The sequence below is a fragment of the Haliaeetus albicilla genome, chromosome W (genome assembly GCF_947461875.1).
Source record: "Haliaeetus albicilla chromosome W, bHalAlb1.1, whole genome shotgun sequence".
NCBI classification, from domain to species: domain Eukaryota; kingdom Metazoa; phylum Chordata; class Aves; order Accipitriformes; family Accipitridae; genus Haliaeetus; species Haliaeetus albicilla.
In genome coordinates this window covers 3,339,932-3,353,015 of record NC_091515.1, presented here as the reverse complement: position 1 = coordinate 3,353,015, position 13,084 = coordinate 3,339,932, and the positions used below count along the sequence as shown (strand labels likewise).

Sequence of the window (13,084 nt, the reverse complement as noted above, 5' to 3'; positions counted from 1 at the left end):
ATTAGTTTTCTTCTTTTAAGGACAATATAATATGAAAATTGACAATAATAACAATTAACCTGATTACTTACAGCCTATAAAAAGGTAGGCAGGAAAAATAACATGTCATGCACTCCATCAAATAACATGGGGGATATTACAAAGATGTGCAATTCTATAAAGATGACTGAAAAAGGAAAACATCGCAAGAAAAATTTAACCACGTTATTTAGGGACACTGTGAACTAACCAAAATTCAAATTCACAAACCCAACAAATATTTATATCAGAAGCAAAACCCATTCTTGGATAAGCAGTGAACTGTTCTGCACACAAACTAGTTTTCATTTCTGCAAACCCAAGCACTCAAGAATTACACCAGTACCCAAGAACAAGGCACACATTTAAATGATTAAAAATTGTGTGCTAAAACAGGAAAAAAATTTCACGGCAAATGTTTTTATAATTCACTATTTAATCCGGAGTTACTGTTTTAATCACAAAAGTTTTACGGTACTCTAACAATCTTACTCAGAGCAATTAGGGCCATCATTGAAAAAATGGCTGATAAACTTGAAACCATTAGACTCTGAATGCACCTTACTCCATTTTTTAAAAAGTTAGCTACATGGTTTCATATGCAGGAACATAAAATACACAGCTACATGCATCTATTATCAAAATTCAGAGACTTCCTCAGGAAAAAAAAATCAAGTTAAAAGACCAATTATGAGAAATACATGTTTTCCGTCATGCCATATGTATTTTTTACCTTCTGTAGCGTTAACCACAGTAAGCTTTTTTTCCTCAGCCAGCAAGAAATTTGCTGATCAAAGCTACCTGCAGCTAGTAATTATTAACAAATATATTGCAGTAGCAATACAGTGTTTCTACAGAAACTCACACATTCCACCTTAAAGACAATTTTTAATCCAGCATAATCTTAAACTGAGTTTAAGAGCGCAGTTTAAAGCAACATCATGTACTCTTATGCTTAAAGAACTGTGATAAATGTTTTCACTCACGAAAATCTCATCAGACTCCTATAAGAGGAAACCGTAGCAGAAAAATTAAATTACTAACATAGGAAACCGTAAAACAAATGGTTTGGCTGGAGAGATGAAAATTCTCAAATACAGCAGCAGATATCAGAACGGATGGGAATTTTTCTTGGTAGCTTATGAAACACAATTGACTCTATGAAACGATGAAGACTGCTGAAGAGTGCAAAGGGGAAGAAAGGCTTCAGCCTTCTCTCAGATGAGAGAAAGCGGACTTGGGGAACCACAGTGATGAAGCCATCCTCTACAAGCATGGATATTTAAGCACGCTGCTTACAACTGTATTTAAAAAAAAAAAAAAAAAAAAAGAAAAACCCAACATTGAGCTACTCCAGTGCCCAGCATCATGCTCCAAGATATCCTACAGCACTCATCACCATCACCTCCAAGGCTGGCTGACCAGTGAGAAGTAGAATTACTATCTCTGCTTCTTCCAGACAGCACCAGAATCAGTACGGCCGGCTCTACGTGTCACGCTTTGCTCTCGTAACGGGTATAGGAGGGCTACGATGACACTCAAGTACAACATACTGCATTCTACAGCATGCACATGTTAAAGTCTCTGTTCTGTATCCCTTTTAAGCACACCCTTTTTCCTAATTCCACCCAGCTCCTATGAGCATCAGGAGGATGACAGAAACCCTTCTTCCTATCGTTCCCTGAATCCCACTGAACTCTCTACAATAGCCAATGAAATCAACAAAATATAACGTTGATATAATTACGTGCTATCTTTTGATACTTAAGTTCCTTAAGTCATCTAACGGGGAGAAGTGCAAGCGATAAAGTGTCCTTAGCGGCTCACACAGCCCTGCATGTGAACAGCTGTGGTGACAGCATAGAAAAAAAAGGAAAACTGCATAGTGTTTCTAGCCTCATAAAGTCATTTAATGTTAAATGTGCATGTCTAATTAGCGAGGTGCATGGCAACCTCTAGTGGTATATGCCTGCTTAGAAAACAACTAACATTCCAATATATGAAGCTATAGGAAAAGCATTTGCCTTAAGTAATCAGTCATCTTCTTGTCACTAATTTTATTAGAATGACATGGTGATGAGATGTCAGAATACAGCTGTTCAGGGAAAGATTCTCCTCTTAATTTCCAACTGTCACACATACTAGAGCAGCCAGGCTAGCTGTAGAAAAGCTGAATATCATGGAAGGTGTTTCCCAAATAGGTTAAAGGAATTAATGCAAACTGACTTGCAGTTTTAAGTGACAAAGCAAATACCTGTACTAATATGCCAGTTAGATGCACAGCTTTACTTTTTGGTAATTGTACTTGTAGAATAGAAACCAAGCAAAGGAAAAACCTACCCTTATTGCAGGTATGTAACGCTCCACCTGGTTGTGCTTTGTTGCTTAGAGACTATACAGCCAATTCTGGCAGTCATTTGTGACAATAATGACATCAACACACATTTTATTTTATTTCTTTGTTAACAGTCTACCAATATAATTTAAAGATAATACAAATGTCAGCCCTCCACAAATGCAAGAGAGAGACAGTGCAGTGCAATATCACCCTTGGCACTGCGGCGATAAAATAGCTAGGTATATAATAATAGGTAATTAAAACCAAACCAGTGGTAACAGCAGATAGAGAAGGGAAGGATCTCAAAGTTAGGGCTGTCTACAATAGAGGACATCCAACATTAAACGAATACTGCCCTGGATCTTATTATAAACCATCTATTACATCTATTTTTACTTCCAGCAGCTGCTTCTGATAGATTGATACAAATCTGTCAATGTTCATGCTTGCTGGAATGTGATACAAATTACCCAACATGATGAAGTTGTATTTTACTGAGCTCTTAAGTACACTACATTGAATACTCCCAGCTAATTCTTTCATAGAACATAGTCTTCAGAATTTAAAACAATTGGCAGTCTCTGCTCAGAATAGGATTAGGAAAAAGCCTGCATGGAAATGGAATTACTTCTCACATTAAGGAAGGAATCATTAGAGCATCTGGTGAGGCTTAAATTATGACTGTCTATTCAGTTGTATTGCTAAGCAGATTTTAAGTTAAGTGTTTCACAGCTACTTAATTTAAAAACCTATACCCTAAAATACTTTATGTAATATAAAGTCCCATCTTCTTTTTAGGCTTTTCCTTCACAGCAAACACTTTTTCATTATGGATACTGTGGTTTCTTCTCTCAGAGATACTTGCACTCTGATGGTAGAACCAGAATAGGAATTTAAATATAAATATTCCGCTTTGGAATCATAGAGCAAGCTGGGTCCATCAGGGCTGGCTAAATTTAATAACAGTGGCTAACAGTCTTTATAAGGTAGGAAAAGGCAGGACAATGTATGCCTCAAAACATCAATCTCTTATGAAATGTATGTGTTCGTAAGTATTTATTCCTATTGCTTTTCTTGATAACTGAAACTTTATAAAAATTCTGTGTATACTGAAATAGAATCAGGTTAAAATATTTCCTTTATGGTGCTTAAGCCTGCCAGGGAACCCAAGGTTGTAAAGCTGCTGAGAAGAAAATGTTACCATACTAGCAATAAAGACTTACTGGAAGTAAGAAGACTATTCCTTCCAGCCCGCCCATGTCCTAACCCCACAGGACATTTTACAACAGATTTTAATATATTTTTATAGTAGGGTCTTTTGACTTATAAGCAATCATGATCATAGTGACAAATTAAATCCCAATCTTGGTGGCCATTTTTGCCTATTGTCCAGTTTTCTACCTGCAAAATAAGATCTTTGGTCAACATTACACATAAAAAAGGGGGGGAAAAAAATTAAATCAAACATACTTCCTAACGCCTCTCTTGTTTTTCCGGTTCTGTTTTAAATTTAAATTCACCTCCTTCATTACAATTTCTACACTATACCAATACGGAGCGTCTGGCTACAACAAGGCAGAACCTTAAAAATAACAGCATGGAGTATCTTTGGACTATGTAAGAATATCATATTCTATACAATATATATCATATTGCTGTTTTGTTTTGCTTTTTCAGTTGATGAGTATGCCCACTTTCTGTACCTATCCTTACATTACATCCAACTATAAAAATACAGGTCCAACCCTGCTGGCACCCAACGGTTGGTACAACCAGTATCCCTCTCACACTACAGTTGGTTGGATATTGTTTGGTTATTATTTGTAATACTGCCCAGCTCAGATCCCATGTGAAGTCTCTCCACTAAAAGCCATCGAGAAACCACCCAACAGTAGCTACTAAAAGCTAACAACTTTAGAAGAACTAAGAGTTTCGAATAAGCCACTATGTGTTTGCTCTAAGGTCTTTCTTTCTCTTTGGCACATTTCAAGCATGGCTTTGTTAGTCCTTCATACAATAAAAGATAGATAATTTGACCGACAATTTCAGTGTGACAGAATTTTTTTTTCCTGTTTTCTGCCATTCACCCCTATTGCCTCCTTTCTGCGTGCATCAGTGTTAAGCAACAACAGAAGTCTCCCCGCTTTCAATAAGAATATCAGCACAATTATTTCACAACTAAAATCAAGCAGCAATCTTAAAGTCTCATTATAACTATGCATGTCTAGAGAGATGACAACTAAGGCACCCAAACGTCACAGCAGATTGTTGAAAAGCTGTACACAAGGAGTACAAGAGAATTGCTGGGTGTTGCACATCCTTCCTTGGGTCTTGAGATGGGTCTTATACATCAGGGAGTCAATCTGCCTCAAAGATGCCATTACACATGGTGAAAACTGCATGTGAAAAGGCTGGAGGAGGCTGGTGTGAGGAGGAGCCTCGCAGCACATAAAGGCTCCTTTTACGTTACTGAGTTGTAAGGTTGAGGCGAGACGTATGTACAAAGGTACTGAGGTCGCTGCTTCTCTACTGATGGCTGCCACCTCTTCCGATAAGCCAGCAGACCACATGCTTAGCCATTTCAGAACCCAATTAAATAAAAAAAAAATCCAGCTGAGCTTACTTTGAACCATGAGTTTAAATTTTGAACAGTAGATGTCCATAAACTCAAAGCATTTTGACAAAAGCCAAGCCACCCAGAAAAACACATGCAGTGATGCTAGATGACTACAAGATTACTGAATGGTGATAACAGCCGGCTGTAATGGGACTAGCAAGATGATAACCTCTTCCTGGCCCAAAAATAACCAGAGGAACGCATCTTGCTTTGGTCTGCAGAAACAGCAGTAGAATAAAATGGAACAAAATCAGAAACTGGGAACATAAGAAAAAGCTCTGAAGTTGCAAACAAAGTATCACACTAAAAAACAGACCAAGTTTTTGAGCATCAAGGTAGCGTATCTCACACCATGCCAAGATCTATGATTTCAGAGGTCAACATTTGCAAATGCTTGGAAAACTCAGACTCCATGCCTATGATTTGAGAAATGAAGAGAGCAGGGATGTAAGACAATGTCTGTGATAGATAATGGGAAAATAGCTCCAATTCAAACTCTGAACACTCATTATCACTGCCAAGGGTTTGAAAAGAAGGCAAGTATCAAGCAGGGAAAAGGTAATGGCAGAATGCATTCATCCTGGTTACTTGTCCATACTTTTACAACCAACCATTTCCAAAAGAAAAGGGGCTCAGAGAGAATTAAATCCTAAAGAGCAGTGATTTAGAAACAAGATGTATCTCTTGTTCACCCAGTCCTTTACAAAGTGCGCAGGCACGCAATTATCATTTACTTATTTTTGGCACACTGTCTGTACTTGACAAGCACTTTAACAGTTTATTCCAGATCGCATTAACAAGGACCTTCCCCGTTTCTCTTGAAGCACGGAGCAGGGCTTGCTGCCAAGATGAGAAGGATGCCTGATGCATGATTACCTGCCTTTACAAAGGGGTCTGCAGCACAGATTCAAACTAGGAAGGACCAACTTCAATATCTACTTTAAAATTAAGGCCCTGTTTTAGAACCAGAGCAGATATTGACTATTTATTACTATACAGACTAATAAACTTTATCAGTTGAAAAGCACTGGTGTGGGTTTTATTGCCCATCTTTGCCAGGCATCGTCACAAAATGATCATTGTGTTTTGTCTGATTTAACAAATAGATCCTTTGCCAAATATGCAGGAAGAAGTAAAGCAAGTTGAAAATCCAGTCTGCATTGTACTTGAGAACCACCACTCAGTGCATTTTTATAATAACGGGATACATGACTAAAAAAAGCATAATTCACACAAATCCCTGAAAACCTTCCAGTTTGAAGGCAGGTACCGTTCTGTTCAGAGAGTCAGAAGTTTCTCAGAGAAACTAGTATTTTCTATGCATTCAGAACAGACTCAAGTATAAAGCAAATAAGGTTTATTCTGGGATTATTTAGTTATTCAGTTATCATTTCAGCTATTTAGCTCATCAGTATCTATTAAGGCATATAAAATTCAAGTTTCTCTACTCCTGAGTTTCAGCAAAGATGAGTTTCAAGAGAAGTCTTTATATTTACCTGATGATCCTCTGAGCAGCATACTGATGAAGTGAGCGGAACTGTGCTGACATATTTGCTAAGGCTGCCAGACAATTTGTATGAAGGTATTTGTCCTGTTGGAAAGAAGAGGAAAGAAAAAAAAACCCACATCAAACTGTCCTTTTGGTATATACTGACACCTATTGCAGGAATCATTCAAAAGACTGAGTAATATATGTTGCTTTAAAGGACACTGTCAAAAGCATACAGCAGAAATGCAAAGTGTATATAGTTGGTCATATTTTAAATATGTTTTCTTAAAATATAAGGCTTATAAAAGAGTGATTGTTTCATACGAATTTCAGAATGTATATGTATACAAACATATGTATATGTGTATGTCTTCATATCTTTAGTAATGTTGATTCACAATGACATCATAAACGTAACAAATACTGAAAGACATTCTCCTCTCTCTCCTTTTTGTAGTCTTAATCCTAAAATTTTCTGCTTCATAACTCATCTCCCTATCAACTCTTTCAAAGCATTCTATATATCTCACAACTATAACCGTATGATACTTCAGAGGTCTGGTCCCCTTGCTAGCATCCCTGAAACCATTTGAGCAGATAAGCATTTAAAGGATGGCCCTATTGAAGTCAAAGGTTTTCACAGAACCAGATGTGTCCACTTATCCAATCCAATAGGGATTTATTTCCCTATTCAAGTCTAAAATATGCATTTACATAACATAACAGATTCCAAACCCTACAAATATATGCCAAGAATGTCCTCGTTACTTCCAATTCTTCTGATCATAAAAGTGAAATCCATAAGTTTTCCAATTTAAAATATATTTAAATATTTTTTGCTACTTTTTCATGTAAAAACTTCTGTGCCTTTAATTGTTGAAAATATTCAAAAGTGCTTGAAACCATACTTATATGTTTGAGATAAGGTATAGAATCAAATACTTGACAAATGCACAAAATCTGATACGAGGCTATAAAGTTGAAGCAGTTTTGCTTTGCTAAAGCTCAGGAAGGTTTTATGGCCTGGTTACTGTCTTAATTCATAAAAACACTAACAATAGAGCTGAAATTCCCACTTCTGAGTAACCAAATAGAGACAAGCAACCTATAAGGAATCATTTCTACTCATCAGCCTAAGGAACTTTTCCTTCTCGTCTGAGGATGAGCAGTTCAGTGCCTGGATCACAGACTTTAGAGAAACCTACTCAATGAATTGAATGATAATACAGAGATGGTGTTACTAGTTCAGAACCACTTAATACTGTGCTTAGTTAATATGGCTGATCTTCCCAGTCCTTCCCTCTTGTAAATTCAGATGCCAACTGGTTGCAACAGAATGAAGAAAAAATCCAACACCCTGTTTGAAATTGAATTAATGCTGTTGGAGTTAGAAATCCACACTACGTGCAGAAATGCTACACGTAACTCTTACCCTTGTCCGTGTCATGTTGTACTGGATGGTTCTTATCACAACTAGTATCAGGAGACTCCCAAGTGAGATCTCTGTTAAGACACGCTCAGCATACCAAGTGATATTTTTCAATATCTGAAAAAAAACCACAAACAACAAAGTTCTTCAGCACCTAGGTCTGAATAAGAACGTAGAAAGTTGTCTGGACTCTCACATTCCTTAAGATAGGTAAATTAGCTTCCAACCTCTAATGTGACCAAAACCAATTGGATTCTAAAGCAAGAAGATTTAAAAAAAAAAAAAAAAAAAAAAAAAGAGACAGATCTCTGCAGTATTACCACCCAGTAGATCTCATCAACTTTATCATAAGTCATGTGGAAACACACTAAGTGTAGAAAGATGATTAAATTTGGCAATTCCCTAATTTCTATGCCCTGTGCCACCACATTCCTATATTCTTTTTAATCCTACCCTTTACACTTTATAAAGTCTCCAATTCCACCCTAGCCACCTGAATAATGTTGCCAATTCCTCCTCATTTTCCCTCATTACAAGTTGGGCAAGAGGCAGCACGTACGAGCTCTGACTGATGGGCAAGAGCGCACATGCTGAAGGATGCAGGGCAGATCAACAGGTTAACTGTTGACTTCACACTGAAGCCTTTCTCTTGCCAGAGGTGAGGTCTCTTCCCCTAATAGGTTAGAAAAAGTCATCAGCTAGGTTAAGAGCTTCATATCTTTCAGTGCTCTCCACTATCCGGGTGGATGAAGTTTACCACCACTTTGGACTTTATTGCAGAAGGAGAATCAATCCACTCTTTCCTCTTCCTCAGCCGATCAACCTAGAGTGATATAGCAAACACATGCACAAACCCCCCTGCCTTAAAGGACTAGTAAAAATTAGTCAAAAGGAACTGCCCAAGAACCTCCATATCCTCCATATAACTTTGATATATTTGATATATTAAGTATGTTTCATTGAAACTTCATGTTCAGATGTCTTAAAAAAAAAAAATCCAACCCCCACCAGCCTCAACTGATCAACTTCATTAATTAACCTCTTCTCTTAAAAAGTTGTATGAAAACACACTTCTGACTATATCCCTTCCCTATCAGCTCCAAACCCAAAGCAAAGTAAGACTATCCTATCAAATACACAGCACGATGACAATGAAGACCTTTGAGAAATGCATCCAACAGTTCCTCTCACTGCAAAATTTGCAGTCGTGACAGACCTATGCGTGATTAATCAGAAACATTCAAACCAGCAGAATTAAAAGGAAAAAATTTTTTTTTTTAAAGGAAGCATTTTCACAGGACTCCTCCTTTGGGGCAGAAAAGCAGTCACCACCTTCACAGAACCGATTTTTCTCAGCTACCCCCAACTTGATGCCCCCTGTAATTGCCCAGCTGCCCAGGCCACCCATCAAGGCACTTGCTTTTCAAGTACTTCACCGCAGAGCATCCCAAGCCGAGCTCTGCAATGGGTATCATGGCTTTTCCCAGCATTTGGGATAGGAGTATTGCTGGCAACATCAGGGTATTATTTAACACAAGGCGCTGGGGGATATTGTATTTCCCTTAGCACTGCGTAGGATCCTACCGCAAGTAATACTTAATAGTCAAGACATAATTACACGTATATTTTATCAAAAACCTTAGTCAATAGATCCTAAAGCAAAACCCAAGTGGAAAAAAAAGAATCCTATGAAACTTATTCTAAACAAGGGTAATACTTTATAAGTACTATCTTTAAAATGCCTTTTTGGTTGTTTTTTTTTTTTTAAAAACATTTTTTCACCTTCCAGGCTCTGCAAATTCCACATGCACGTACATTTCTTTCATTTACCTCCCACCCTCATTCTCACCTTAACTGTGTGTCTCTTGAAGCTCTTTGACAGTACAAGAGACATTTGAAATAGCAGCTTAATTAGGATTCATCAAACTCTCTCCTCCCTCACTTTATTCCTAGCATACCCAAAAGCCTCTCTTTCTTGAAGTATTTCAGAGAAGCTGCATTTGCCTATGCTGAAAGATCCTGGTGGGTTTTTTTGATGAACCTCCTAAAAAGCAGGAACCTCCTAAAAGGATTCTTACCCATTTATGCTTTGAAAATCATGCATACAAAAGGCCTATGCAACAAGAGGTACATCCCAAATATCATTACAGACTAGATACACTAAAATGAAAAAAGATATAGCCACTGAAGACATACAGGAGGCTCAGGAAATTAATGTTAGTAGGTAAGCTGATGCAGTTTGAGATATAGAAGTCATTTCTGTACCATATATGAAGAGACAAAATAAAAGTTCAGACCATTAAAATTAAAAAAGTATCTCTGTTATCATATGCTACCTAGTACCTGACTTTTTGTCAGCACTGTCCCATTTCCCACAAGGGAGCTGAAGTGAAGCCAATAATTATAATCTATAGATGGGAAAACCACTGTTTAATAGTAGTGCAGTGCTGGCTAAGGTGACAAACATCCCCAGCAACAGGTTCAAGTGTGACAATTTCTGGTAAACACCTTCTGCTAAAAGGATAGAAAAATCAGAATATGGAAAAAAGAGAAAGACTTGAGAGGTATTTAAGGGAAGAATGGTCAAGGCTGAGGAACAAATAGGAAAATGAAATCACTACAAGAGAGGTTTCCACATATAGCAGGCTATGAATGGATGCGGAAACAGGTATAATTTCTGGTTATAACAAGTCACTAATACTATTTTAAGAGAAAGCGATTATGGTATAAATGAAAGCAAGTCATCCAAGCAGTTTTGGTAAACAAGGACAACTAGTCAGGACGAACAACATAAATGATTAACAGGAGCAGCCTGAAAGACAAAGAAAAATCCACATGTATTTTCACAAAACAGGCAACTGAAAAGTTAAAAAGCTGTTAGTTGAGTAATTCATGGATTACACATACGAACTTCACTGCAAGAAGTTACTCTGCTAGAGAACTTGAACATCCCAAGGCTGCTAAGCATAAACCTATGAACAGATATAGCAAGTTAATGGGTTACTTCACAACTGCAAAATGCTAAAATAAGTGCAGGCAGTCACTCTGGTTGCAACTAATTGTTTGCGATTTCTTAGAATCAGCTTATTTATGACTATGTGAATATATCTGTTTTCAAGACAAGATTTTTATATAAAGAAATAAATGAACCAGTTTGACAACGAAAAATATCTCAAGCTGCGCACTTGAACCTTCTGGAAGAAAAATATACTGTTATCTGAAGAATCATGTATGATCATTAAGTCATGGTTACACTCTGTAATACATAAACATAAGAGGGATAAGTTGTGGTTGCACCTTTCATTTCCTGACTTCTGAATGCTTAGATTACTGAAAATTTAACATACTCTTTAAAACAAAATGTAACTATGAAAATGGGTAGTATAAAATACTGTTTGTTTTGACATGATGCACAATATCAATCCAAACCAATAGCACATTTCCAGATGCTGATTGAAAAGAAATTTCACCCAACCTTCTCTAAAACAATACCCATGGGTTTGGGTTTTTTTCCCCCTCTGAGACAAAATACACTTACCCCAACAAAAAAAGATTAACTTATTGATTAAATCCCTAATAAGCTATTTCTTATAGTCTCTCATTTATGAGTGAAATAGCAAAGCAACCTCCTCCCACAAATGAAACGAGGGCCATGTTTCGTCCTACCCCTTTGGTGCTATTTTGTGGGGCACATCCCTGTACCTTACCAACCACAGTGGAAGTTCCTTGATTCACGCTCGATGATCTTAAAGGTCTTTCCCAACCTAAATGACTCTACGTGGCTTCCACCATCGCCAAGCAGCAACAGGAGCATCCCTGGGAGCACAGTCCCATCCCGCAGGAGCTGGAAGCAGCACCTACGCAGCTTCAGCTCATCCCTGTGTATCTCAACTGATACATGACCCCTGGAGAAGGGAGGATGCAAACAGCCCAGCCGGCTCTAGGAGCAGCAAAATGAGAATATGCAATCACCACGGACATCAGGCCACTTCCAGCTACGTATCTGCTCCGCAGATGGAAACAGACTGCTCCTCTTCCCCCCAAGATTTATAATTTGGTCAAATTTAGTCAGATTATCAGCAGCACAGCCCTAGCACAAAGGCCACTTGCCAAATTTCAAATTCCAAATGCAAAACATGAAGTTACCAGAGCTTGTTAAAGAACATGTTGACAGATGTAACCATGGACAAGACATGCTCATCCCTAGTCTCACTCCAGAAACAGCCAATGGTGTTTTTAAAGTTTCAGTGAGAACCAGCCCCCCAAAATTACATTCACTGAGACAACTATGCCTTAGAATAGTCCACTACTCTTAAAAAAAAAAATAAATTTCAAAGTTAAAAAGTTACGTACAAGTCCCTGTCACCTCTACTCTCCTCTCCCCCGTACTGAAGGAAGCAACCATAGCAGGCAGGCAATGAAATGCCTATTTAAAAAACAACAGCAACTACCACCATCCCTCACCTGGTTTTGGGTTTCAGAAACATGAAACATGAAAGTACCTTAAATTTCAAAATCATCTACCTGAAATCAGTGCCACAATTTGAACAATCTCATTGGTTTGCAGATAATATTAAAAAGGGGAAAAAAGAAAAACAAAAAGCTCAGACCTGGGATAGTCTTGCAAGAATAATTAAAAAAAAATTTTTTTTTAAAAGGTTTTGATTAATTACTCTTTTTAGCACCAGGCTCCTGGACACCTACAACTCAGGGTGCAAGAACTGCAGATGCAAAGAACAGGAACTCGGTTCTATATATGCCGAGCACCGAGATTCTCAGTTTCCCATAACTTTGTTTGTGAGATATTTCTTAACACATTAAAAATAAACCCAGTTAAATTGTGATTTTACAGTCTATCGCTATTTACTACAGCATGAAGTACTACGATACTACTATAGGTTACTGCTACATAAAGTATTATATGATGTTATTTTGAAATCTGGTGTAATTTTATTTACAGTTTCATAAATCAGAGAAGAAAAATCACCAATATTTGTCCCCTTTAGGGAATTCTTGCATTTACTCATTTACTCTGTTGTTATTATTATTATTAGTGAAAGAAATGGAGCTCTATGTGGTTACAGGGACCTAACTGCATTTAGCCAATTGCAGGAACAGGACCTATGGTTTTGATCATATTTTCCAGGCAGTTAAGACCACATTCATTTTAAACAAAAAGCGCTTCAGCAGTCA

The 13,084-nt window shown here is 37.5% G+C and overlaps 1 protein-coding gene across 5 annotated transcripts in view; it reads right to left on the bottom strand.

Annotated features, from left to right (window-relative positions):
- Nucleotides 1-13,084, bottom strand: part of DYM (dymeclin) — a 217,518-nt gene that overhangs the window by 105,069 nt on the left and 99,365 nt on the right. For all 5 annotated transcript variants that reach the window (XM_069775295.1, XM_069775299.1, XM_069775296.1 and 2 more), the window contains 2 exons: nucleotides 7,895-8,008; nucleotides 6,470-6,564 (listed from right to left, as the gene is read on the bottom strand). In XM_069775295.1, coding sequence (XP_069631396.1) covers nucleotides 6,470-6,564; nucleotides 7,895-8,008 — 209 coding nt within the window. The remainder of the gene's footprint in view (nucleotides 1-6,469; nucleotides 6,565-7,894; nucleotides 8,009-13,084) is intronic.